Source organism: Eptatretus burgeri, chromosome 23 (genome assembly GCF_056783735.1).
Source record: "Eptatretus burgeri isolate ZD-2024b chromosome 23, Ebu_testis_v1, whole genome shotgun sequence".
Taxonomy (NCBI): Eukaryota; Metazoa; Chordata; class Myxini; order Myxiniformes; family Myxinidae; genus Eptatretus; species Eptatretus burgeri.
Window position 1 is genome coordinate 1,940,008 of NC_140983.1, and position 27,020 is coordinate 1,967,027.

At 48.1% G+C, this 27,020-nt stretch overlaps 3 protein-coding genes and 1 pseudogene across 8 annotated transcripts in view; 3 read left to right on the forward strand and 1 right to left on the reverse strand.

The window, feature by feature from the left end:
* LOC147007969 (splicing factor 45-like) overlaps window positions 1–1,915 on the forward strand; it is a 51,776-nt pseudogene extending 49,861 nt beyond the window's left edge. The window contains exon 12 of the transcript XR_015053793.1: window positions 1,674–1,915. The product of XR_015053793.1 is annotated as a splicing factor 45-like (transcript). The remainder of the gene's footprint in view (window positions 1–1,673) is intronic.
* Window positions 1–27,020, reverse strand: part of LOC147007965 (F-box/LRR-repeat protein 4-like) — a 310,036-nt gene that overhangs the window by 134,800 nt on the left and 148,216 nt on the right. The window lies entirely within an intron of this gene.
* LOC147007970 (uncharacterized) lies at window positions 15,756–18,350 on the forward strand. The gene is made up of 2 exons (XM_085866177.1): window positions 15,756–16,571; window positions 17,068–18,350. The coding sequence occupies exons 1-2, from the start codon at window positions 16,131–16,133 to the stop codon at window positions 18,187–18,189; spliced, it is 1,563 nt and encodes a 520-aa protein (XP_085722303.1). The 5' UTR covers window positions 15,756–16,130; the 3' UTR covers window positions 18,190–18,350.
* Window positions 23,801–27,020, forward strand: part of LOC147007971 (F-box/LRR-repeat protein 4-like) — a 123,774-nt gene continuing 120,554 nt past the window's right edge. The window contains exon 1 of the mRNA XM_085866175.1: window positions 23,801–24,029. Within this exon, the coding sequence (XP_085722301.1) occupies window positions 23,986–24,029 (44 nt within the window). The 5' untranslated portion in view covers window positions 23,801–23,985. The remainder of the gene's footprint in view (window positions 24,030–27,020) is intronic.

Consider the following 27,020-nt stretch of genomic DNA (forward strand, 5'->3'; position numbering starts at 1 on the left):
ACCCACACGGAGGGTAGACCGGGCGATCGCACTTCGCCGCAGGTCGACTTCGGACACGGGCCACTTAAGCGACCCGTTCCGTACTATCGGGATAACCGAGCGGTGTTATCGTCGGCCTCGACGGTTCGATTAATTATCGGGCGTATTCAGCCCACTACCAACCCTTTACGTGAAGCAAGATGAGGATTCAATGAAAGAAATGACGAAGCGAAGCGGGAAACAGTTCAACATAAAGCACATTTATTCGCGATGAACGGAAAGCACACATATACAATTCCACCAAAAGCACATAGAAAAGAAGAGAAACACAATGCAATTTTACACAAAAAGCAAATGTAAAAGCGAAGACACAATGCAGAGCTAATACCGACTACCGAGCACACGGCAAAACTTATACAATTCTACTTCACAGACGGCGCCGACAACACATACCCAAAACCAAGAAAAAGAACACCCTCAAGGATGAGGCGGGCCTGAGGCCGAGACCGGGTCGGGCCTACCCGTCTGATGATGAGACGCGGAGCGGCGATGGTGCCTCAACTCCGCGGGCCTCGCGGACAGTGTCTGGTAGGGGGTGGGAAGGGGGCCCCCTTGGTCGCACTATCTCAGCGCGGGGGGAAACAGGAGGGGGTTGCTGATGCTCGGGGAAAGGAGGATTTTTACTCTGTCTCGGGTCCCGCGACGAGCGTCTCCACCTCGACCAGGTCGGCGCCGTCGGCCTCCCTGGTGTGCAGCTCCCGGCACCGACGCGAGCACCCCCTCGTCTGCCTTCGCCGCCGCCGCCTCTCCACAGCTCCGTCCTCTTCGCTCCGACTCCAACTCCGAACTCTTCCTCCTGCGAACTTCCCAACTGCACTCAACTCCAACGCACACGACGACGACGACGACCAACCCTTTTCTGACGAACGCAGCCGCTTATATAAGCCCCGTGGCTTCGCCTTTGACCCCCTGCCTTCGACCTTTCACCTCGCTCCCCATTGACCCGAGAAAAAGTGGGCGTGAATGCATTTTGATCCATGAATTTGCATATAGCGACCGCCCTCCAACGCCCTGGAGGCGGGGCCAAATCGCCCCTCGCTCACCGATTGGACGGAACAAAAGTGGGCGTGTGTCGTTTTGATCCGTTTTTGGAGCGGAAAATCCGTGGTTTTGTACACGCTGTTCGGCGCGTGCCCTGCACGAGTCCAATACCGGTACCCACAAGCGGCGCAAGAACGGTGGCGATGCGACGGTTGCGAGGTGTGACGGGAAAGGTCGTGGCTGTTGTGGTGAAGCGGCGCCGCGGTGGGTGGTTGATGTTGTGATGACTGTTGAGACGCGGTTGGCGGTGGTAATCATGGCGGTTGGTCCAAAATAAAGATAGTAAAAGAAAAACGGCTATCCTGAAGAGTCGCAGCACGTATGAATGACATGTATTCCCACTAGACAATGGGTTTGGGCCTAACTACACATATACTTACGGAGATATCTCACCTAAGGGACCTGAATGGTGGTTTGCGAATTTGGTAACCACAACAATATAACCATATTTGATTTTCTAAACCTTTTTTTTTTTGTTTCCATAGTTGTATTCAGTTTTATAAATTATTATTTTTCAGAGGGATAAATTGTTTGATGTAACTTATGGTTTTGCTTCTTTTGCATTTTGTGCCCCTGATCTTTCTCATCTGCAGCTGTGGTTGATCTCAATGGTCGGTATTTTGGAGGACGAGTGGTGAAAGCATCGTTCTACAACTTGGACAAATTCCGCCGACTCGATCTTGGTGCAAACATCAGCCCTTAATATTCACTCATTGCTGTGGGATGCCCTTTTAACTCCTTTTCCCTCATTTTCTGCACCAGAAAATTTGTTTGACTTTTGAGTGAACTTTTGTACATTGTACTAATTAAATAATTTCTTGTTTTTTTTTTGGAATGGAATGATCATTATTTTATTTACTCTTTTTTTTAACTTCAGGGTGTCCCACAATTCCATAACCCCCTTCTTGTTGAGTTGTAGATCGTGGAATATTTGATGAAAACACACGTTTCTGTTGTCAAAATTTCGCTTAAGGATGAGAATAGAGATGGCCCTGCATTTGGCCCTTTAAAAAAGAATAATAAGAGTATCAAAGATGTGCACATCAGCTGATTTCCCGGGCGGAATAGAAATGTGCCTGGAAGTTTGTTGAACCCGCTGGCTCGGCAACGTGGTTATTTTTTTTTTTTTTACACTCGTTAAACCACCCCACCCCTCCCAGAATTTTGCTTATGTATCCATCTTGTTCACCCCTTGTGTCCTCTCCTAACCCTCATCATTACCTGCATCCCTTGTTTGTTCTTCTCTGTCTACCTTCTCCCTCCGTCCTGCGATTGGCATTTCCTCCTTTCTCCTGCTGTTCCGTTCGTTATGTTGTGTGTGGTCTATTCTGTGTCCTCGCTCTTCCACGAGTCTACACCATGTATTAAAAAAAATGCGCAGGGTTACCATCGCCATCTCTATTCTGATCTTTAAGCTAAATTTTGACAACAGAAATGTGTGTTTTCATCAAATATTCCACGATCTACAACTCAACAAGAAGGGGGTTATCAACTTCAGGAACACCCGACAGAAAGCCAACTGCATGGACATACTCTTTTTGATGAATCCCTTTTACTGCCATGACTATAACAGTGTGGAATCAAAGGTTTGTTATGACGAAAAACAAAACCTGGAAGATTGCATCCAAATAGTGCTATGAATATAAACAGCACTGATTCAGGAAAAAGGGCCAACCTTTTCAAAGCTTCCATACAGTCCCATTGAAACGGATGCCTTTCGCTTCATAAATGATCGCCATTAAAAACAAAAACATTCCAGTTTCAATTCCCTACTTGCTTTCCACGTACTCAAGATTTTATGACATTAGTGCCTATTGTCTCATGAAAATGGTCAATAGCAAATGCCAGTTTTGTATAAAATATTGTAAAGTACAGTGGACTGCAATTCAAAAACACAATAGAAAATTAGTATGTGCATGGTGGCCATAAAGTCTGGAAACATCGGCCAATATACATTATAAATGGTTTATTTACATTACATTACAATACATGACATGTTCAATGTGTTGTCCTTCATGAGAAATGCACAGTTCAGTGTACTGTGCAAAATTGCAATGAACACGGTGCTTAAATGCAGCATTTCCATCAATTCCTGGGCACCTGCATCCATGATGTGTTGCCTCAGATGATTAGTGTCTGATTTTCACTGAATAAACCTGCGCCTTCAGCAGACCCCAGAAGAAGTAATCAAGGGGGTTCAGATCTGGCAAGCGTGCAGCCCACTCCACTGGGTCACTTCAAATTGCAACAGAATGACATTATCTATGCTTCCAGACTTTATGGCCACCCTGTACAGTGCCGATCGAAAGTCCACACTCCCTTTGAAAATTTTCACCTTTTGTTGCCTTATAGCCTGGAAAGAAATTGCATTAAATCAGACTTTTCCCACATTTATTCACACATCGTAACCCACAAATTTCAGAATATAAATTAAAAATACAAAATTCGAATATCTTGGTTGGATAAGTGTTCACCCCCCTTATAATAGCAATGGTAAATTATCTGAGGTGTAACCAATGAACTTCAAAATCACACACCAAGTTAATTGGCCTCCACCTGTGTTAAACTGAAGTGATTCTGATTATTTCAGAATAAAATTGGCTGTTCCTGTAGGTTTCATCTGCTGGGAAGTGCATTTCACCACAAAGACTCAACCATGAGCACCAAGAAGTTTTTAAAAGACATCTGGGATAAAGTTGTGGAAAGGCACAGATCAGGGGAAAGGTAGAAAAATATTTGAAAGGCCTTAAATATCCCTTGGAGCACAATCAACATGATCATAAAGAAGTGGAAGGCATATAGTATGTCCCACCAAGACCCTACCTTGATCAGGTTAACCCTCCTAAATGGATGATCAAGCAAGGAAGAGACTGATCAGAGAGGCCAATGGCAACTTTGAAAGAGCTGCATGCCTTCATGGCAACGACTGGTCACTGTGTGCATGTGACAACAGTATCCCAAGCACTCCATAAGTCTGTCCTGTATGGTAGGGTGGCAAGAAAGAATCCATGACTCGAAATAACCCACTTTGAGTCCTGTTTGAAGTATGCAAAAAAACCACTCCAGAGATTCTGAAGCTGTGTGGCAAGAAGTTTTGTGGTCTGACGAAACCAAGATGGAACTTTTTTGGCCTAAATGCAAAATGTTATGTTTGGTGCTGTTGTAGAATTTTGTAGTTGACGTTTTAACCGACTCGATGTAAATCCTGTTACTCAAATGAAAGCCACAATTAATTCACTGTCCACAACGGAAAGTACATTACATAAGATAATTTTATTAACATAGTACTATGGAGTCCAAGCCACTGAGATGGTATACATCCACAATGATCTGCATGAAACTAAGATTACATTTCCTAGCATTTAGATGCTTTTGTGGGAGTGGAGGGGGCTGATAAGCATTTGGCAAAAGAACTCCAACTGCAATACGTGTCTACTAGGTGAAAAGCGAATGACATAATCATGGCAAAAGTTGGTGTTATCAACCAGGTCACTTTGTTCCATAGTAAGACATTCCTTTTATCACCATTTATGTCAAAGACTCTTGGGTAAAAGGGAAGCATAACTGACAGCCGATTCGACTTATACCATAAAAATTAGATTTATAAAGCACCGGCAACGATTACAAATTGAGAGTACAATAATATAATTATTTTCTTCCACAATTCCCCCCTTTTTTCCTTATCAGGAAAATTTGAATAATTATATTACACATGATCACCATACCCCGTTCCTGGAGGAGAAAAGATATCCGTTACACAAGTTCAATCAACAATGACAGCGAGTGCTCATATCAGAAGAATGCTGGATAACGACCATTTCAATGGTGTCCCAGCCGGGTTCGTGAGTGTGTTTTCCATTTAATTCATGGTCTGTTCATCAGCATGTGTCACAAATCGAAAAGACATGCTACCCGGAGTCAGAAGATAAGCAGGTCAGGGTGTAGATAGAGCAGCACTCAACGGGAAACACAGTCGAGGCACTCTTTTCGCTGCAGAGAAGGTAGATCTTGGCAGGTACGAGCTTGGGCCCGACACTGGGTTGAAGGAGCCGAAAAGGACTCGAGAGGTGACGCAGAGATCCAGCCCCAGCAGAGTTTGGGGCCTCGTAGCAGCAGTTCGTGCAATCAGGTTTGATCCACCAAGTGAGCTGTGCACGTTGGATGCAGCCGCGATGGCTGCACGAGCCCCACCCGCACCATGGAACACATGTTGCAGATGACTCGCCGTGTGGACCTTCAGGGCCTTCGTCGTGCATTGAAGCAACCACGGCAAGTTCACGATGTATTTGCAGAGCACCAATTTGTGAGTGTGGCTGAAGACATACCTCCAGGCTTGCCTGACCTGCCTGGCACCACGCAATGGCGACGTTAAGACTTTGCCGTGCTGTGGATTGACTTGTCCAACCTTCTCTTCAATGGGGTTTTTTTTCTTTTTTCCCCACCTATTGCTCATCTTATATCCTCAGGAAGGGGTTAGTTTCATGATCACATGTTGAATGCCCAATCACCCAAATCTGGGTTCTCCCATCGTCCCATCTTTCGGTGGAAGTTCTTCCAAAGCTTCATTCGACGAAATTGTACACTGCATAGTTCAACTGCTCTCAACACTTCGAAACAAACAAAATCAAGGTTGAGCATCGATTAAACATGCCAATCCATAAACGTCATGAACTCATGTATTTCAACAAGACTGCCAAAGGTTGTTACAGAAGCATTCAACTTGCATTATATGTTATATCAATATTTTATCCCTTTCCTTGTTTTTTCGAACCTTCACGACATGCTAAAATATCCAGAAATCTCAGTTGTATGTACACTCAAAAATATTCATCTCATTTGCTATTTCCATGTCACCTGTACAATAACTATGAAAGTTAGCTACTTCTTTCAAGTCGATTTTGCACAGTTGCCATTTTAACATTCATATCTGCTAAGCAATTCACAGTTTCATTTACAAGTAGTTCCAGAGCAACCGCCATTATTTATTTATTTATTTCCAGCTAACTTAGCACTTCCGTACTGATGAAAGATGGTCAAGTCAGTGTTAGAAATACCTCAACTTACTTCAGTTAAAGTACAATAAGTACCACTTAATCAAAAATCACGCTGTTAGTCAGCGCTAAAAACAGACAGATTGACTCACGCTGTAAAATCACGCTAACAGCCTGTCCAATTAAACAGAAGACAGATAACACAGGTAACATTTAAATTGGCTTGTAGCATCATTGCACTCTTTTCAATAATATAATTCTTTATTCTGACCGATTTAACGTTCATTTCGCGTGGTCGTGCCTTCGTACTCCGCATAATTCTTGTTTATCGTTTTGTTTGACTCTCTACAAATTGTAGAGGCATTTTATTCAAATTACACTCAGGTCAGTACCAGCTCCTAATCAGTGTGAGCAATACAGTTACAGTACATGATACAATTCCTAATTCCATTGAATTGATTTCATAATTGCTGTTGGTCTCGCCACTCTTCTAGTCATTCTGCATTACGGTAATTTAAATACCATGCTGATTTCCCTCATATCTTGATTTTTCCTTGCGGTTAACTTATGATTCCTAATTTGTAATGTTGACCAATCTGTCGATCAATTTAATAACGCAGACCCTCCTTCAATATCATGTAAGTACCTCAACTTAATATATTATTATCTTGATTCAATTCTCAGTAACTTTTCCCTATCCTCAATTAACAGATCAACAAGGTCCATAGGTACAGTAATTGACAATATATATTAGTCAATAAATACAAGTTATTAATAACCTTACTGTGATATAACCAATCATTACTCTGTCCCAAGTTACCGGCCCAAAGACACGGACCCCAATCACTCTGCAAATATCGATCCATTCAAGAAGAAGCCAGGAAAAAGACAGGAGAATACTCTGTCACTTGAAGACCCCAACACATTTAAATTAGGATTATGAGACTTAATTGATAAAAGGTTTCTCAATTTGTAATCTCAAAACAAAAGTTTATATTAATTATAACCAAAAGACACATGATGGTTCGTTCTCAATGAGTTCTTTTTTTTTTAAATGAGCTTAGTCTGAAAGTAATCAACACAGTTTCAAAACACATTGGTGTGCCGTGGCTAGGTGTGTGCAAAACACAAAATAGATTCCCAAAATATTTCAAAGCTAAGTTGCACATTCTTACATTAATTCACAGGAGTAATTAAACAAGAGTAGCATGGCTATCATTTTAGTCAGAGTGATTCTTTTGGAAGTCTTTCTTGGGATCTCAGCTCTGCACTCCTCCATCTCCACTCCGCTCGGCCATGACATCGAGTTGCCGAGCTGCAGACCACACTATGGCTTCCATTTGGAAACAAGAACTTTGATAACATTGTTAAAAGACACGAAAATTTTCCAAACAGTTCAAACAATACCAAATGCTTACATTGTTTCATTAACCTGATGAACCTCCATTTCTTTCGTGGTCAATCTGGAACTGAAATATCTCGGAAAAATAATGTTTAACCAATCTCTCTCATGGTTCGCAGTACCACGAGGAAGAATTGATTCAATTTTGGTGAAGATCCGATTCCAGATCCCGAGACAATAATTATTTAATTTTCAACTGATTCTTTACCATTGAGTAATGGGGCTTAAACGACATCGCATGTGATCTCAAAAAGTTGTGGACGGATTCGGACGACATTTTGTGGACATGTTGGGTGTGTGAAAAGGACTAATGTATTCCATTTTGGTGAAGATCCGCATCCGGATTTGAGAATTTTTCAAGTCATTCTACACCATTGAGAGAGGGGCCAAAAACTATGTGTGGCATGATATCTTAAAAATTTGTGGACGAGTTATGACAAATCCAGGTGGATGAGTTGGTTCGGTGACAACAACAAAGCGATTCCATTTGGGGTAAAGTCCGGATTCAGATCCAACCTATCAGTGGCATACAAAGTTTAAGCTTCAGCCTGGTGGAGGTATGTTCTCTTCCTAGTGCCATTCCGTTTCGCCAAGTTATTACTCTATAAGTGTTTTTTAAAATTTATTTATTTGTTTCCCCTCTCCTTTCCCCCTCCCCCACCCCCTCCAGAAAGAAAACATGATTTGAGAAAGAAAGCTAGCTTCAGAATGTTTATTTATTTCCCATCCCCCTTTGCCTCTTCCAGTTAGAAAACATTGTTTGAGAGGGGTCTGTCCGCGGCCACGCATGAGAGGATAAAGGTGGTGTATAAGGGTGATGTATTGATGCGGGGCCGGGTATCGGCTGCGAGCACGACCACCAGATGGAGCTGCAGGGTCGACTCCGCCGATCACCCGGAATGTATAGGTCATCACCCCGGGTAACTCCGGAGCCGACGGGTCCCTTATCGGACCGAAGTTCGCCAATACTTCGACGGCGTGAGGTCGGGTTCACTCGTCTAACTCCAATTTCCCTAAGTACTCACGCCGTCCAACTACCAGGGAAATTCACCCTCGACGATGCTCGTACGGAACGAGTCGCTAGCGTACTCGAACCGTGTGTGACCCGAGCAGATGGTCACCGAGCTTTTGTCGGTCAAATGTCCCTTTTACAGCGGCAACAGCCTGGCTAATTCCCAACAAACAGCATGTCAAACCAATAAAAGAAACACAAAAACGAACTGATACATTTAACACATGGGTTTATTTATAATAGGTGGGGAAGGAGGGGAGCACGTAAGAAGCAGAGTTATCACGACTAATAGAAATGAAATGCAAATAATGTACAAGGCACTGAACAGTTTTACTTCTAGACGGGCCCACACACAGATACAGAAGTGGACCCCAATGGTCTTTATTGAAGTCTTCCAGCTCGAGGAAAGGGAGCTGGAGACGAGAGCCTGCACTTGGACCTGTCCACCTCGTGTGGTCTTCAACAATCCAGCTCGATGGGACTCGAACCCGCAACACAATGCCATTCCAAGCACCAGGGACGGAGGAAAAGCGTCGGACGCCAGGCACCTCAAATCTCCGGCACCTCAAACCTGATCACTGCCAAGCCGACTCGACCAGACGAGTCAATCGCCGGCACCTCAAACCCGATCACTGCCAAGCCGACCAGACAAGATGAGTCGATCTCCGGCACCTCAGACCCGATCACTGCCAAGCCGACCAGATCAGACGAGTCGATCTCCGGCACCTCGAACCTGATCACTGCCAAGCCGACCCTGAAGCTGACGCCAAACTCTGACGCTGACGTTCATACTGACCTCCTCCCCTGATGCTCTCGCTCTTTCCAAGGCCCTGGCGTTTCTTATATGGCATTTCTCCTACGGGAGGGGGTGTCTTGGGAAGGATCACCGTCTGAGACGTCTCGCCTCCCATTGGTCCGGGGTTCGTGGTAACGTCCGTGTCTGAGTTGTCTCATGCCTCCCATTGGTCCAGAGTTCGTGGGAAGTATCACTGTCTGAGTCGTCTCACGCCTCCCATTGGTCCGGGGTTCGTGGGAACGTCGATGCCTGAAGCGTCTGACGCCTCCCATTGGTCCGGGGTTCATGGGAACGTCGGTGTCTGAGGCGTCTGACGCCTCCCATTGGTCCGGGGGAACATTCCATCTCTCCGGGGCGGAGTGGGAGCTCTGGTGGCCGAGGAAACTCCGCCCATGTACGTGGTCGAACGCACGTTGCCAATGGCGTCGAGGTGAAGGCGTGTTGTTGTTGTTTTCAGGGGTGTAAAAATCCTAACTATTAAAATAACGCACAGCACATTTACATTTATTCACCCATTAGACGAGGGGATTGATTCGAACGAGAAAACACATACTTATCGAAATAGCTCAGCTATAGGAACCTGAATGTCTGTGTGCTCATGGCTTCCAGATTCGCAACAGTATAAGGGTGGTGTATAAGGGTGGTGTATGAGGGTGGTGTCTCAGGGTGGTGTATAAGGGTGGTGTATAAGGGTGGTGTATCAGGGTGGTGTATCAGGGTGGTGTATAAGAGTGATGTATAAGGGTGGTGTATCAGGGTGGTGTATAAGGGTGGTGTATAAGGGTGGTGTATAAGGGTGGTGTATCAGGGTGGTGTATAAGGGTGGTGTATAAGGGTGATGTATAAGGGTGATGTAAAGGGGTGGTGTATCAGGGTGGTGTATAAGGGTGGTGTATGAGGGTGGTATCTCAGGGTGGTGTATCAGCGTGGTGTATAAGGGTGATGTATAAGGGTGGTGTATAAGGGTGGTGTATAAGGGTGGTGTATCAGGGTGGTGTATCAGGGTTTTGTATAAGGGTGGTGTATAAGGGTGATGTATAAGGGTGGTGTATAAGGGTGGTGTATAAGGGTGGTGTATAAGGGTGATGTATAAGGGTGGTGTATAAGGGTGATGTATCAGGGTGATGTAGAAGGGTGGTGTATAAGGGTGGTGTATAAGGGTGGTGTATCAGGGTGGTGTATCAGGGTGGTGTATAAGGATGATGTATAAGGGTGGTGTATAAGGGTGATGTATCAGGGTGGTGTATAAGCTTGATGTATAAGGGTGGTGTATAAGGGTGGTGTATCAGGGTGGTGTATAAGGGTGATGTAAAGGGGTGGTGTATCAGGGCGGTGTATAAGGGTGGTGTATGAGGGTGGTGTCTCAGGGTGGTGTCTCAGGGTGGTGTATCAGCGTGGTGTATAAGGGTGATGTATAAGGGTGATGTATAAGGGTGGTGTATAAGGGTGGTGTATAAGGGTGGTGTATCAGGGTGGTGTATCAGGGTGGTGTATAAGGGTGGTGTATAAGGGTGGTGTATAAGGGTGATGTATAAGGGTGGTGTATAAGGGTGACGTGGAAGGATGGTGTCTAAGGGTGATGTATAAGGGTGGTCTATAAGGGTGGTGTACCAGGGTGGTGTCTAAGGATGATGTACGAGGGTAGTGTATCAGGGTGGTGTATAAGGATGATGTATAAGGGTGGTGTATAAGGGTGATGTAAAGGGGTGGTGTATCAGGGTGGTGTATAAGGGTGGTGTATAAATAAGGGTGATGTAAAAGGGTGGTGTATAAGGGTGGTGTATAAGGATCGCGTAAAGGGGTGGTGTATCAGGGTGGTGTATAAGGGTGGTGTATGAGGGTGGTGTCTCAGGGTGGTGTCTCAGGGTGGTGTATCAGCGTGGTGTATAAGGGTGATGTATAAGGGTGATGTATAAGGGTGGTGTATAAGGGTGGTGTATAAGGGTGGTGTATCAGGGTGGTGTATCAGGGTGGTGTATAAGGGTGGTGTATAAGGGTGATGTATAAGGGTGGTGTATAAGGGTGGTGTATAAGGGTGGTGTATAAGGGTGACGTATAAGGGTGGTGTATAAGGGTGGTGTATAAGGGTGATGTAGAAGGGTGGTGTATAAGGGTGGTGTATCAGGGTGGTGTATCAGGGTGGTGTATAAGGATGATGTATAAGGGTGGTGTATAAGGGTGATGTAAAGGGGTGGTGTATCAGGGTGGTGTATAAGGGTGGTGTATAAATAAGGGTGATGTAAAAGGGTGGTGTATAAGGGTGGTGTATAAGGATCGCGTATAAGGGTGGTGTACCAGAGTGATGCATAACAATAAAGCGATCTGTTCTTCTTTGAATGGAAAGATACTCCCAGAAGAATTGACCACTTGTTTTCCACAGTAGTTCAGACATGAATTTGCACTTGATATGGAAGTACAAATGATTGCCGGTGATAGCTCGCCTCCTGTCTGTGTCGGACACTGTGAAATCTTGACGAAAGCTAGCAGACAAGACACCTCGTTTGAACATCTCTCCGATGGAATTTGCACACATTGACACCTCTTTCTACATGCTGAAACCACAGGACGACAGTTTTCAGCTGTCAGGAATCTAACCCAAACTAGACAGCTCAGAGCAGAGGGTGCATTACTCTAAGGTCTAAGCTATCTTGCCAGCACGGATGAAATGTCAACACAAGTTGATGCAATCGAAGGTGGTATATAAGGATCATGGTGGAATATTGTTGTGGGCCAGGGGTCAGTGGTGAGGAACGACCGCGAGATGGAGCAGTTGGGCCGTCTCCCACCGAACACCTGGAATTAAAGGTCGTCACTCCGGATAACTCCGAAGTCAACGGGTCGCTTAAAGGACCGTGGTCGCCAATATTTCGACTGCTCGGTTAGGGTCTTTTTGTCTGAGTCCAATTTACCTAAGTAGCCGCGCGGTCGAGCTTCTGGAGAAGCCACACCCTCAGCCGGCATTGTCCGAACCGAGTCGCTGTTACCGACTCGGATCCGGCGTAACCGAGCAGGAATTACCATAGCCGCACCGGTCCAAATCACAATTTACGGCATAATCGGCCTCACTATAAATCAAACCCGAACCATGCTCGGTCAATGAAAGAAAGCACAGACAACGAACTGGAACATTTAACAAGAGGGTTTATTTTAGAATAATCGGGAAGGGAGGGAAACACAGAGCAGACTGAACCACGAATAAAAAATGCAGGCAAATATACAATGGCAATTACTTAAACGATTTCAACTTATCAGATTGGCCACAGACAGACACACACACCCAAAAAGAAATGGACCTCGTGGGTCTTTATTCGGCCCTTCAGCTCGGGAGGGAAGGCGAGCTGAGGGTCAGAGTTTGGTCGGGTACCTGGCCGCCTCGTGCTCTTTCACCGACCCGGACTTGTGGAGTCCGTGGAAGGGAACCGGGATCCCCAGCTCGAGCGCTCCACCACAACCCACCACGGTGGGACTCGAACCCACGACCCAGAATCCAAGGAGCGCAGCCAGGATCCCACGAACGACCCGGCCAGCCACGAACGACGATCGTCAACACGAGCACCACGAACCACCTCCACCACGAGTACCAACACGACCACCGACCAACAAGGAACCCCGAAAAAGACCGACTTCCAAGACCAAGACCGACAAAGACCGACTCCCAAGACCGAATCACCAAGACCGACTGCCAAGCTCGCCACCCTTCTCATCCCTTCCCCGGGCGGGTGGAGGGATCCGCTCTGAGGTAACTCGCCTCCGGTTTCGTCGGGAGGCGTCGGGCGATCGGTGTCCTCCCCTCATTGGACGAGGCGAACAGTCCATCTGGCTGGGTGGGGTTGACCCTGAGTTAATCTAGTTGCGAATCTGGAAGCCATGAGCACACAACATTCAGGTCCTATTGCTCAGTTATTTCGAGAAGTGAATGTGGATAGAAAGCTCGCTTTCCCTCGTCTGATGGGTGAATAAATGTAAATGCGCTGTGAGTAACTTTGATAGTCAGGATTTTCTTTTATTTTACACCCCTCATGACGACAACAACGCCAGCATCACCTTCACCTCGCTCTGGCCGACGCCATCGCCTACGTGCGTGTCAGCACGTACATGGACGGAGCCCACGCAGAACCATGTTGCTCAACTTCCTGTTGGAGGGGTGGTCCTTTGGAAGAAGGCGGAGTTCAAGGAGGAGCCTCGTGGCGGTCCTCGACCAATCAGCGTGCTACGGGTGGGGTGACACCACTGAGCCAATCAGATCTCGCGACAGGGAGAAAGGGGTCCTCGTGACGTCACCACGCCTACAGGCCAGCCAAAACCATCCAGAAAGGGAGAGCGAGAGGGGCGGAGGCGTTCCCCGCACCCCCCCCCCCCGGAGACAGGATGAATAAGGGTGCGGCGTGTTCGGACTGAGATCCTCCTCTTTCTCTTCCTCCTCCTTCTCCTCATGATCAACAGCTTGAGAGACACCATCCCCCGCCGCGGGGGTTGCGTGCCGCGTCCCTGCCGCTGGATTCGGCTCGCCTCTCGCTGGTGCCCGGTTCGAATCAGCGCGAAGACCACACGAGGTGGACAGGTCCGAGGCAGAATCTGGTCTTCAGCTCGCCCTTTCCCTCTGAGCTGGAGTACTCAATGAAGACCACTTTGGGTCTGTTTCTCGTGTGTGTGTGTGTGTGTGTGTGTGTGTGTGTGTGTGTGTGTGTGTGTGTGTGTGTGTGTGTGTGTGTGTGTGTGTGTGTGTGTGTGTGTGTGTGTGTGTGGTGCCAGTCCAGTAATTAGGAAATTGTATAAGTGCCTTGCTGTACATACGTGCATCTATTTATTCGGATGACTCTGCTTCTTGCGTGCCCCCCCCCGCCCCATTATAAATAAACCCATGTGTTAAATGTATCGGTTCGGTTTTGTCTTTTTTATATTGGTTTAACACCGTTAGAATTAGCGTGTTGGAGAATTAGCCAGGCTGTTGCCGCTGTAAAGGGACGTTTGGACCGACGGAAGCTCGGTGACCGTCCGCTCGGGTCGCACACGGTTCGAGTTCGCTGGCGTCTCGTTCCGTACGAGCATCGTCGAGGGTGACTTTCCCCGGCAGTTGGACGACGTGGGTATTGAGGTGAATTGAAATTGGCAATCGATCGTCCACGTGGTCGATCTATTGGCGAACTTCGGTCCGATAAGGGATCCGTCGGCTCCGGAGTTATCCGGGGTGACGACCTATAAATTCCGGGTGATCGGTGGAGCCGGCTCTACTGCTCCATCGAGCGGTCGTGCTCGTCGCCGATACCCGGCCCCGCGACATTGGTAGTCAGGAGTGGGGTGCGAACCCATCCACCTCCGTAAATTTGCAGGTTCGAATCCGCAACATTGGTGTTCAGGAGCGGAATTCGAACCCCTCCGTCTCCACGAAATTCACGGATTCGGATCAGGGGTGTACGGAGCGAAAATCCCACCGTGTCCCCCAAATTGCGAGCATTTTTAAATTTTTCTCTTCCCAACACGCAACATGTCTAACCAAGACGAGCTGAGGCAGGTGGGTCGTGGTGTAGAGGAAGCCAGGTCCAGGACACCACCCCCATGCAGGAGCTTTCCCCGCAACCAAGTTCAGAGTCCGTAAGGGGCGCAGGGGCGGCGTATGACACCTACCCCCCTCCGTCAAACTTCCCTCCCGACCCTTGGCGGATCCGCGCCCGACCGAGGCGAATCGGCTTCGTCAGGGTCGTTTGACATGAACCGGTTGATGGAAATGATGAGACAAATAATGCAAGATGTGCGAACAACAAACAACGTAATGAAAGGGATGAAAGGCGATTTGGATGCGAATGCGCAGGCACTGAGGGGCGACATGCAAACGCAGCGGGGTGAGATGCAAAGCATGGGGTTGAACCTCCAGTCGGGGCAAAAGGCAATAAGGGCGATTGCGCGTGGCGAAATGCGGACCACGGATTGCAAAATGGCGACACCACGTGGCGGAGACACCGAACCGACGAGGGCGAGTGTGGAATGTGTCCGGGCCGCGATGGAGGCGGGTGAAGTCGGGATGACGAGACACGTCACCACAATTGATGGGGACACGTGGAGGACGAGACACGAGGGGACGACGGAAAAAGTAAAAGAGGTGACGGAGAAATTAACAGAGACGAAGAGCCAGGAAGAAACAGAAATAATAAACGAGGTGACGGAGACGGAGAAATCAATAGAGGGGGACGAATTAAATGAAACAAAAGACGAGCACACACACGTGTAGTTAGTAAGGGACAATGGGGTTGAGCATGGGGAATGTCTCGTGACCCGGTGCGAGCAGCAGGATAGCCTCCTTAAGGAACAAAGGAAGACGCCATGCTCTCTCGAAGCAGATCGTGACGAGGTGAGTCCGATCGAGCCGTGTGAGGTCGAGCCGTGCGAGGATGAGTGCTGTGGACGGGTACACGCGGAGCTTTGGGGGTAAATGGACCCCGGGATTGCTTGTGGGAGCACGGCTCGCTTGCTTGAAATCGAAGAGAAATTCTCCTTCTTCTTCTTCTTCTTCTTCACCGGCACGAGTAAATGTGTATTCGTGGAAACGGCCGTCCGAGTCACAAGGCACGGGCTTGACGGGCCAAACGGCCTCCTCCTGCTTCGAAGGAGGTACAGACCATAAAACAACAACGACACCACATAAGAGGAAGAAGAACCCGCACTGTGTTTATTAGCCCCGCCCACCGAGGCTCCTCAGCGCGCGGCCTCCTCCTGCTTCGAAGGACGTACAGACCATAAAACAACAACGACACCACATAAGAAGAAGAAGAACCCTCACTGTGTTTATTCGCCCCGCCCACCGAGGTTCCTCGGCGCAGTGCTCCTTTTTATCGCTGTTTTGAGTGTTTGGCGATGGACGTCGATCCGCTCATGCGAGAGACCAGGGCGGTGATCAAGGCCTACGTGACGCACCGTCTGGCACCGGACGTGCCGCAGTCCCTCAACCAAGTGGCGGAAATCCTCATCTGGCTCGGTGACAAGATGTTTTACAAACATCGCGAGACGTACGAGAAAATGGCGCGAAGCTTGCACCTCAAGGCCGGCTTGAGTGACGCGAGCTCGGTGTCAACGACGGTGATCCGCCTCGCGGAAGAGGTGTTCGACGACGACGACGACGACGACGAGGTGAACTGGGGAAACCTCATCAAAAACATCGTCCTCTTGACCGTGGCCGCCGTTGAAATGGTCCACCTGTTCGGAACGGTCGCCCTCTGGACCGAGATGTTGTCCTTCGAGATGAGCCGGGTCACGGTGGAGCGACACGGACGCTGGATTCGACAACGAGGCGGCTGGGTGAGTCTCGGAGCGAGTGTGGGGGATGTGTGACAAGGACGAATTAATGAGATGTACGTTCAGGTTCTCATCGAGATCCAGTCTATCAGTGTCAGACAAAACGTGAACCGCTCAGCCATCCCCGAGGGATACGCTCTTCCGAGTCCCGTTCTAGTTAATGGTTGCGTTTCGTGGTTGTTCTCCAAACAATGGTTGCTGTCTTCATCAAGTTAACTTAGTAACCTCATTTTGAACCTTTTCTTGCTTTGCTTTTATAATCACGTGACCACTCTAATTGGCTTATATCACGGACAGCACCTGTAATTGATTGTGGATGGAAGGGGTGGGGATTTGGGGGGGGGGGGGGTGAATCACCTGTTATTTCGACATGTCGATCATGTTTAATATTTCCTGGACAATGTCTATGCAAATGCGGTTGTTGTCTCTCTTGTGCAATTTCTTGTCTATCACCTATTTCCTCTCTCCTTGATTGGTTCATCTTGTTTCACACCCACAGAACTCTTGTCTTACTCACTTGACCCGACTCTCCATGGTGTCCAGGAAATTGGAAGAACATCGAACCGAAGATGTGGATGAGATGTCGACGTTTGCTTCAATCAACGTCGCCGGTACAAGTCCAGATAATATTGAGGACATGCCAGAGCCTTCCGGGAGGATGTACAAGTCACCAGGCTTCCCTGAAACTCCCCGCCAAAGGTTCAATCACCTCGTTAAAAAGTCACCTCCTCCGTCAACTTCTCGAGTGCAGCCGAAGTCACCTCCTCATTCAGTCGCTCAGATGCGGACAAAGCCGCAGTCACGGTTTGTGCGACAAATACCGACAAAGTCACGTCCCATGACATCGTCTCAGGTGCAGGTGAAGCCACCACCTAATGTGTCGTGGCTTCACCTGTACCTGAGATCGCATCTTCGTTCACTGCGAGATCACTCGAAGCCACACCATCAATCACAGGCCGATTGGGTCCCCAAACGGAATCCCAAAGTCAAGTGTCGGTTGAAAGCCCAATTACCTCCGACAGAGACTTCAAGGACACGTGTTCCACAAAAGAGAAAGGCAAAGGTGCGCTCAAAAGACCCCACCAGCTGTCACAAGACCTGCGAGCAGCTCACCGCGTTGAAAGAAGCGTTTGTAGGTACTCGGCGGCCAACCGAGAAACAGTGCAATGACCTGGAGGTTTGTAAAGGTCTTCATCACGATGTTTTAAAAAAATGGTTTGGAGACACCCGCTACGCTCTCAAGCGAAGGACACCCGGGTGGGCTCGCTCGATTAAAACTCCCCAAGGCTCAAGATGGAGAAAAGAGAAACCCGCCCTCTTGAAACCTGCCGCAGCGGCACTTGACAGTTACACGGGACGAAAGTTTGTTGAGGATTGTGACTTTGAGAAGCTCCGTGAGAGGTCGGACCTTGGCGATCAGGTGGTTCAAAATGGCTTTTCACAAAATAAGAAAGAACATCTTGTCAGTGATGGGGATGGAGATGGGAGAGAAGAAGAAGAAGAGAGTGACTCGTCGTCGGGAGATGTAACAGATGACAGCGATGATTGGACGGATGAAGAGGGTAATGGTTTATGTTCAGAAAATGTGATTTCTAACTTTTCGACTGATGATGAGGTGTGAGAGTCTTCTTCGATTTGGAGTTGGGAGAAAATCATCGTTCCCCCCCCCCCCTTTACCTTGAAGGGTTAGGGGTTTTTTGTCCCCAATGTCAGTGTACTCTCCATCACCTCCACTCTTACATGGACCAACGTTTTGATTCAATAAAGATTATTTAAAATGTTTTTCCTTTTTTCAAAATCAAATTATTTATTTTTTTATTTTTGGCTGATCTGGAATTTAAATTCCAGAGATAAAGGTGTTGTCATCGTGCACCGTCTGTCTGTCCGTCTCCTTTATCGACTTTCCCGGCCAAACCGCTGGGCCGACTCGGCTGAACTCTGGCAGCAACGTTCCCCTCGTGACTGCGAACAGAAATATTGTAAAGCTCGTTCCGGTCGCGTGACTTTAAGTCGGTCAAAATGGCCGAATTAGTAAATTTATTCAAAAATATTCTTCGCCGGACCCACCAGTCAAAAAGCTACCAAATTTGGGTTACAACATTAGAACAGGATCCTGATGTTAAATATCGGAGGTCATGCCGATCACGTGACCGAAAGTGTGTCAAAATGGCCGACTCAAGTCAATTTTGGGGAAAATCGTGTAAATTCCTGTGGACAAAAAATGTTCTTCTCCAGGACCCACGAGTCAGAATCGAAACAAATTTGAGTTCCAACATTCGGACACGGTCCTCATGCTAAATTGCGGAAGCCATGCTGATCACGTGACCGGAAGTGCGTCGAAATGGCGGTCACGCAAGTTCCTTCCAAAACCCTTCTTCTCTCGACCCACCGGTCAGAATGTTCCCAAATCTCGGTTTCAACATTAGGCCAGGGCCCAGATAAGCTCCAGGTCCAGTGGTCCCATCTTTTGTCATGACAAAAATGGCCACCCATTCAAGTATGTACATAATGATACACTCATAAACTCTTCAAGAGTGACGTCAGAAGCATTTAAAATCCATAACTTTTATTCTCAAGCGTTTTCTGAACAACCAAGACTTCAAAATAACAAACTATAGACAAGGAAATGAGACGCAGGTGGAGGCCATTCAGGCCATCATGCCTGCACGACATCAACAACACACTCATTTATCGACACAAGATCCAAAGGAATTTGGAACGTCAGTCGATTTGTTTGTAGGCCGCAAATTGGTTTATAACATATTTTTATTTCGGGAGGATTAACGAGTGTGTTTATGTTCACGGCCACCATTACTCCCACCTTCTCATCAGTTTGGCTGGGCGGGACGTTTGATCCAAGTCTTTCACGAATCGGCTGATGTCGGTGATAATTAGACGGCTTCGAGACGACGGCACGTCCAGTTTAACGTCCATCCGAGGGACGACACGCACGTTGATGAATCACCCTGTGCCTGCAAAACACCAGGATGACAGTTTATAGCTGGGTCGGGATTCGAACCCAGGCTCGACAGGTTGGAGGTATAGTGGGGGTGGCTTAGCTCCAAAAAACAGGACGATTGTGCACTTTCCCTTAAAAGCATGAAACTTGGCACATGGTTAGAGTAACACCATACAATGATTTTTAGTCCAGAGGCCACCGGAAATTGCACCACGTATGGCGGCCATCTTGGATTTAAAAATGGCCGCCACTGTGGACCTGTTTTGTTAAATATCTCCTTAACTAGTACAGATATCGAGACAGTTGAAACGCCTATAACTACATTTTAGGGCTCTTGGAATGCAATGGTAACATTAAATGTTTGAAAATTGTGGCTGCCATCTTCTCATCCCGCCATCCACAGCTATTTTTGCTCTTAAGGTCTATGCTCACATTTCAGAGACAAATAAATTTTTGATGCTTTAAAATATTGATCAATCTATGAAACTGGAAGTAGTTATGCATCCACTCATTTCAGGGACATCATCCATTGTTATGGTGACTGCACAAGTGATCAAACCGACATAGGTCCGTTCATCTGCAACTGGAGATGGCAAAGCGCATCAAACTTGTGGATCCATCCAAGCCAGATGCTGAAATGGGTCGAGTTACTCAGTGGGAACTCTGCATTCTTTGTCAACAGAACACCACTGAAAAGGTTCAGTTTCCCAGTCAACGAAAAGGTGAACAAGGTGAAGCAACACTCGCAGGGTACAAAACATTGGCTGATAATCTCCTCGAGTTTAATAACCTCGGTCTGCTGCCCAGAACGATAAACATTGATACATTGGACGAAGAAAGTCATGGTGTCGAGGCAGCTTTCATTGCTCATAATGCACGTTGGCATAGGTCGTGCAGGCTTTCGTACAACAATACAAAACTGGAACGTGCAAGGAAGCGTTCTAAAGATATACTGGCTGATGATGCAGGTGAAGGTACATCTGGTGTTTCCAAGCGCACTCGGTCAAGTTCTGCATCATCAATTTCTCAAGATCTCTGTTTTTTCTGTGGGCGGTCATCTGGAAAAGAGAAAATTCATGAGGTTTCTACTTTCAAAACAAACAAACGTGTTCGAGAGTGTGCTGCACTTCTAGAAGACGATGACTTGCTGAGACGTCTCAGTGGCGGAGATATTGTTGCTCTTGAAGCAAAATACCATGCAAAGTGCTTAGCCTCTCTCTATTATAATGCATCAATGGTCCAAACGGAGCAAGAAGAGACCGAGAATGTCGATAACATGCTCTGCAGCATCGCATTTGCAGAACTTGTGACATATATTGAGGATACCCGTTTGGAGGATGCCACCATTGCTCCTGTATTTAAGCTAGCTGATCTATCAAACCTGTATTCCTCCAGGCTGGGCCAACTAGGAATCAAGCAGGAAAGCCGCATACGGAATCATTTGTGCAAGAAAGGCTCATTGAGCGTAAAAAGCCTCTCAATGATGACCTCTCTCGCAACAACTTGCCATTATTTGGCAGCTCATCAGGAAAAGCCCAGCCAAAAGACTGTTTTCCTGCCTTTACATTGCTTGTCAGACACGTGAGGGAAACCTTGATGATTTTTTCCGTCATGAAAATCAGCCTTTCCCTCCATCGCTGTCCCAGGCAGGGAAGCTTCGAACTGGAACAAAGAGTGATCTTTTGCAATACTTTGAGGAAATTGCACCGGCAAGTAATTGTTTTTGATTGATTGGGCAGTGATTGTTCAAATGCTAAAGCCTGGAACAGCGAAGACGTTTGGGGAATATGCCAAAGAGGTATTCATCCCATTTGTTCTCTCCAAGTACAAATCTGCAACCCGACTTGACCTTTTGTGGGACCGTTACCTGCCTGAAAGTCTGAAGAGCATGACCCGAGAAAAACGTGGCAGGGGAGTTCGTCGACGTGTGGGTACCTCAGTTGCAGTGCCTGGACAATGGCAGAATTTTCTTCGTGTCGACCAAAACAAGACAGAACTTTTCAGTTTCCTGTCCAATGAAATAATCAAGTCAGTTGAAGACCAGAGCAAAGAGTTAGTAGTCACACTGGAAACAGAGGTTCTTACTGCTCCACCACGCATGAATCTAGAATCACTTGCTCCATGCAGCCAAGAAGAGGCAGATGGCCGCATGTTCCTCCATGCAGCTGATGTGGCACAGAGAGGGAATGACAGGATCCTAATCCGATCCGTTGATGTTGATGTTGTCGTACTTGCAGTTATGGCAACTCAAAAACTTTCTGTGAAGATATGGTTAGCCTTTGGAACAGGGAAGAGCTTGCGATTCCTCCCTGCACATGACATAGCCACTGCTCTCGGCCCTGAGAAGTCTAAGGCCCTCCCCATGTTTCATGCACTGACAGGATGTGACACTGTGTCAGCGTTTGCTGAGCGTGGGAGGCGAACTGCATGGGCTGTCTGGGAGTCGTTCCCAGAGCTCACAGATGCACTATCTGAAGTCAACCATGAACAAACAGATATAACTGAGTCCTGTATGAGCATAATTGCAAGATTCGTCATTTTGATGTATGATCGCACAAGTACCTGTAGTGACATTAATACAGCACGAAAGAAACTGTTTGCAAAGAAAGGCGGACCTCTGGAATTAAATTCCGCCGACACACCATGTTCAGGTTCAGCATGTTAGGCGTGCAGTGTACCAAGGAGCATTATGCTGGGGCCAGGCATTACATGCACAGCCTTCGCTCCCATGTCCAAGTGAGTGGGGTTGGGAAAAAACATCCGACGGTCAGTTTAAACCGATTTGGACAACACTACCGGAAGCCGCAAAGATCTGCAATTAATTTATCTGGTGTGGATGCACAAAAGGATGCACTGATCGCTGCAGGTGTAAGAAGTCTGCACTTCCATGCACGTCACTTTGTTCTTGTGATAGGGAATGCAACAGAGACTAGAAAAGTCAAGTGACGGTAACTGTGGTTTTTTGCCAACTGCTTTTGATGTTTTCTTGATGGTTCATTCCTTCACTTATTGTGCTAACTCATGATAGTTTATGTTAGCCTTTGGATGGTGGCGATCTTGGATTATAAGATAGCTGCCACATATTCAATCTCACCATTGGATTCCTGACCCCTAAAACGTAGGTATGTGTTAAAACTGCATTGATATCTTTAGTACTTAATGAGATATTGAGCAAAATAGCTTGTCAATGGCGGCCATCTTGGATTTTAAGATGGCAGCCACAATTTTCAAACATTTTATGTCATCATTTGATTCCTAGAGCCGTAAAATGTAGGTATTGGCGATTCAACTGTCTCGATATCTGCACGAGTTAAGGAGATATTTAACAAAACAGGTCCACACTGGCGGCCATTTTGAAATCCATGATGGCCGCCATACGGGGTGCAAACAAATGATTGTGTGTGTGTGTGTATATATATATATATATATATATATATATATATATATATATATATATATATATATATATATATATATATATATATGTATATTCAGCTCTGGAAAAAAATAAGAGGCCACTTCAAATAAAAATTAAATCAGCATCTCTGCATATATGGCAGCCATTCCATTCTTGTGTCTGTTGAATTCCAACACAGGCACACCTCATTCTACTTCGTGAGTTACTGATTAGGTGATCACTTGAACCGAATCTTATTTAACAAGGAAAAGTATAAAAACCACTGCTGTGGTCATCACTATCCTCTTGCAATAGGACCAGCTGGATGGCAAAAACAGTGCTAGTAGTACCTCAAAAGTAATTGGAATAAAAAAAATAACTATTGACCATGCCAAAAGAGTTGAAAAGAAAAGTTTTGAGTGAGGAAAAGAAGGGTTCAATTCTGGTTTTACTGGCAGAGGGATACAGTGAGCGTCACGTTGCTTCCATCCTTAAAATTTCAAAGACCGCGGTTCATAAGAACAAGGTCAAGCAGCAGACATTGGGGACAACACACATACACGCACACACACACACAAACACCGAAATTTTCTCTCTCAAACCATGTTTTCTTCCGAGAAGGGAGGGTGGAAGCGGCGAGACACGAGACACGTGACACGTGGTCCTGCATTGTTCATTGTTTTCAGATTTGTGAGACAGTATTTGTTTGCAAATATCATCACAAAACCGATTTAACACGGGAAGTGTGGCAAATGTAGATGTTCGTAGATTTAGGAAAGCATTGAACGAGTAAAATGTCCTGTGATAAAATTGAAGGTTTTTTGAGCGATACCACGTGAGAACGTGATGACGTCATCTGAACGGATCAAGCCGCCATTTCCGTACGTGAGGGGCGGAGTCCACGGCGACGTCCTTCTGAGCGCTTGTTCCTGGTCACGGAGTTTGCTGGAGAAGATGGACGGACTTGATACAGGAGGCCTCAAATCGTGCGAGTCTTCGCTCCCTTCACCCGAACCGTCCAGGTCGTTGACCATTCCCTCGGTTTCCCTTCTCAATCCACAATGAACCCAATTGGAGGAGGACGGCGGCGACGTCGTTCGTTACAGTAAGTGCAGGGGCTTCTTCAGGGTGGGAAATGTAAATATCGGATTTCCCGCCAAATTACTCGTCGCTTCGCTGACGTATTTAATCAAATGACGTCATGTTGTTCTGCATAAACATTCTGCTCCATTCACCCCATCGTTAACCCGAGGTTATCTTCCGTGTGCTCGTAAGTCAGATCACATCATGTTCTTCATCCGTTGTTACTCATGATATTTATGTTCAAGAAAACACAACCCGTTGTTTGCTGAGAAAAACATTAAGTGGGGGAGAGGGAGGGTAGAGGAGGGAGCGTGAAGTGTGAGAAGAGGAGGGAGGGGTAGAGAGAGGAGAGGCATGGGGGAGAAGAGGGCGGAGGAGGGGAGGGAGAAGGTTAATGGAGGAGGAAGAGGGGACGAGGGGAGGGCGAGGGTAGAGAGCGGAGGGAGGGGAGGAGAAGAGGAGGAAGAGGGCACGAGGGGAGGGCGAGGGTGTGGTATAGCCTGCGGGCCTGCGGGGTGGGGCATGATGATGGGGGGAGTGGTCGTCGTGAGCATCGTGTCTGCCAGGAATATAAGGAGTGCGTGCCGCCTGAGGCGTCGTAGTGATGCCGTAGTCGCCGCAGCTTGTGAGTGTGCTGAGTACGTAATAAAGGAGAGTGGTGGGCAAAGTACGCCCGCGCTCCCGCTTGTGCAACACAGCCCGGCTCGACTGTTCCCCCGCTCGTGTCTGCCTGCTAAGCATCTCTATCACGACACTACAGTTGGCTGACGAGGATCTTCGGATCGGCGTGTGCAGGGCGGCAGCGAATAACCCGTGCGGTTCCAGGCTACGGAGCCAAGGGTCTCGCCAGCACGAGCATGGCAGAAGGTCGGTGCACGGCGCACGAACGCGTGCCCGCCTTCGTCGGAGTCGACTTCGGCCACGTCGAGTGGGCAACGGCCGCGCTCAGTGTTCGTTTTATTGAGGCACGACAAATCGGGGGAATGATTTCTGCAAAGCCACGGCTAAAGAACGAGGACACGCAGTTTGGCTCGAACACGGCGTTGGACGTCGCGCAAGCTCTGAAGAATGTCCGGGGTCTCGATGGTCGGTGCGCAGCAGGTGGTCCGGAGGTCAGCGCGATGTGCCAGGCGCGTACGGCCGCACGCACGGTCTGCGGCGCGGGTCGTGGACGGCTTTTGCGATACGATCACTCGGACGGCGGTCTGAGCACTCGGGGGCGTCTACGGTGTGTGTGCCGAGAGTCATCGCCCATCATGACAGTCATTGATGGCGGTGTGCGAAGCGATCCTTCCGTCCCGGGTCGAGACCTACTGCCGGTGCGGTGTTCGGTGCATGGCGTACACGGTAACATCCCGGATCGAGTTTTGCGACCTGGGCACAGAGATTCCAGCGACCCGGAGCGGGAGATGCTGCCGGTGTTAGACCTGCTTCCAATTGATCCGGAGGTGACAAGATCAGTGGCAGGGGAGGTTGAGGTGACCGGGGCACTGAGGCTGCCCATGTTGAGCCTGGTTTCAGTTGGTCCTACGGTGACAGGACCGATGCCAGTGAATGTCGAAGTGATCGGGGCACTGATCGGGTGTCGGATGGAGTCCACTCGTGCTGCCCTCGCATCGCACACGTACACTGGCGAAGCGATTGCGCCCCTTGCGGAGCCCGACGTCTCGGTGCTCTACCGGGGGCGAAGCGCCCTACTCATGGTGTTTGTGGTGCGAGGGGAGGGGCCCGTCCTTTTGGGTCGGGACTGGCTGGCGCACCTCGGGCTGGATCTCCAGTTCGTACCTCCAGGTGTGCCGGTGCTCTCTTCGATGCTTTCGTCGAGACCCGAGGGCGAGGTTCTGGCGGCGGGAGCGGAACACGCATCGATGCAACGGGAGCGGCCGTTCGTTGCTGCCTGCAACGGTGGTGTGCGGTGCGGAAGCAGCGGGAGCCATGCCAGCTCTCGCGATGAGCTCTCGCGCGTCGGCTGCGTTCATTGTGCGAGGTGCGCCTGTGTTGTTCGGGCAGCTTCAACGGGTTGCGGTGAGCCCGTGGCGTTAAAGGAAGTCGCGAGTCGCAACATCGAGTCGACAACCAAGAGACGGACTCGTGATGTGGGTTATGGGTTGCTGTTCATTGCATATTTGTTTTTCATTGCTTGAGTGATGCGGTTTAACGTTGTTGAAATAAATGCCAACAGTTCCTGTGTGAGAGTGGGTTTGGCGGAGATCAATCGATGGGTTTTGCAGTATGGTCAATGTGATGTGATGGCTTTGGGAGCGGTGGTGGCGAATAAAAAGGTTTGGTTGGCCTTCCATTGCCCCGGGCCGCAGGTAGTTGCTTTGTCATGTGCAGGGATTTTGCCTAAAGAACGCGCTGTACGGGAAAATGAGTTTGCAATGGTTCTAATGTTATTCCTATTGATTTATGACGAGCCTATGGTTGAAGTGTGGTTTGATTGGAGTTGCTACCGTCTAACTGCCGTGTGGGTCTCGGAGATCGACTCGGAGCCAGGGCTGGTGCGCTGGTCAGCGTTACCCCCACCTCTGGTTTCGGCGAGGTCAGACGTGCCTGGCGCCGGAGGCGCAGCTCTCTGGGTTCGCTCAAGGCCGTTTAGACGGGCGTTGGCATCTCAACTGATTGTGGTGCGTGGGTTGTTGTGGAGCATTGGTTGCATCCAGCCAGCGGCGCTGTTCAGCGCCCCCATCCAAGGTCAATCGAGTCTGGCGCTGGCGCCATGGCTTCCAGACAGCGGGCTTCCGGCCTCGGAATGTTTATCTGCTTCAGGTCTGCCTGGGGGAGATGTGCCGCCTTGTGGGCCGGAGGCGTTTGATGGTGCCGGGGGAGGTTTGCTCGGGAGGTCGCCACGACCTCGCCGAGGGCCATGTAAGCATGAGCCGCCTGGGGGCGTTTTCGCTGTGTAGTGCTGCTGTGCTTCTCCAGTAGCTCGCTTCACACGTTGTATGATGTGATGTGCTTTTATACTTCGCTGTTTTCTTTTTTGTACCTTGTCTACTGTTATACCGTAGTA

What these genes read in the sequence shown, in the direction of transcription:
- LOC147007970 (XM_085866177.1), top strand. Translation starts at nt 16,131, where the DNA reads ATGGACGTCGATCCGCTCATGCGAGAGACCAGGGCGGTGATCAAGGCC. An exon ending in TTCGACAACGAGGCGGCTGG is followed by an intron (nt 16,572 to 17,067) that starts GTGAGTCTCGGA and finishes TCACACCCACAG; the next exon opens with AACTCTTGTCTTACTCACTT.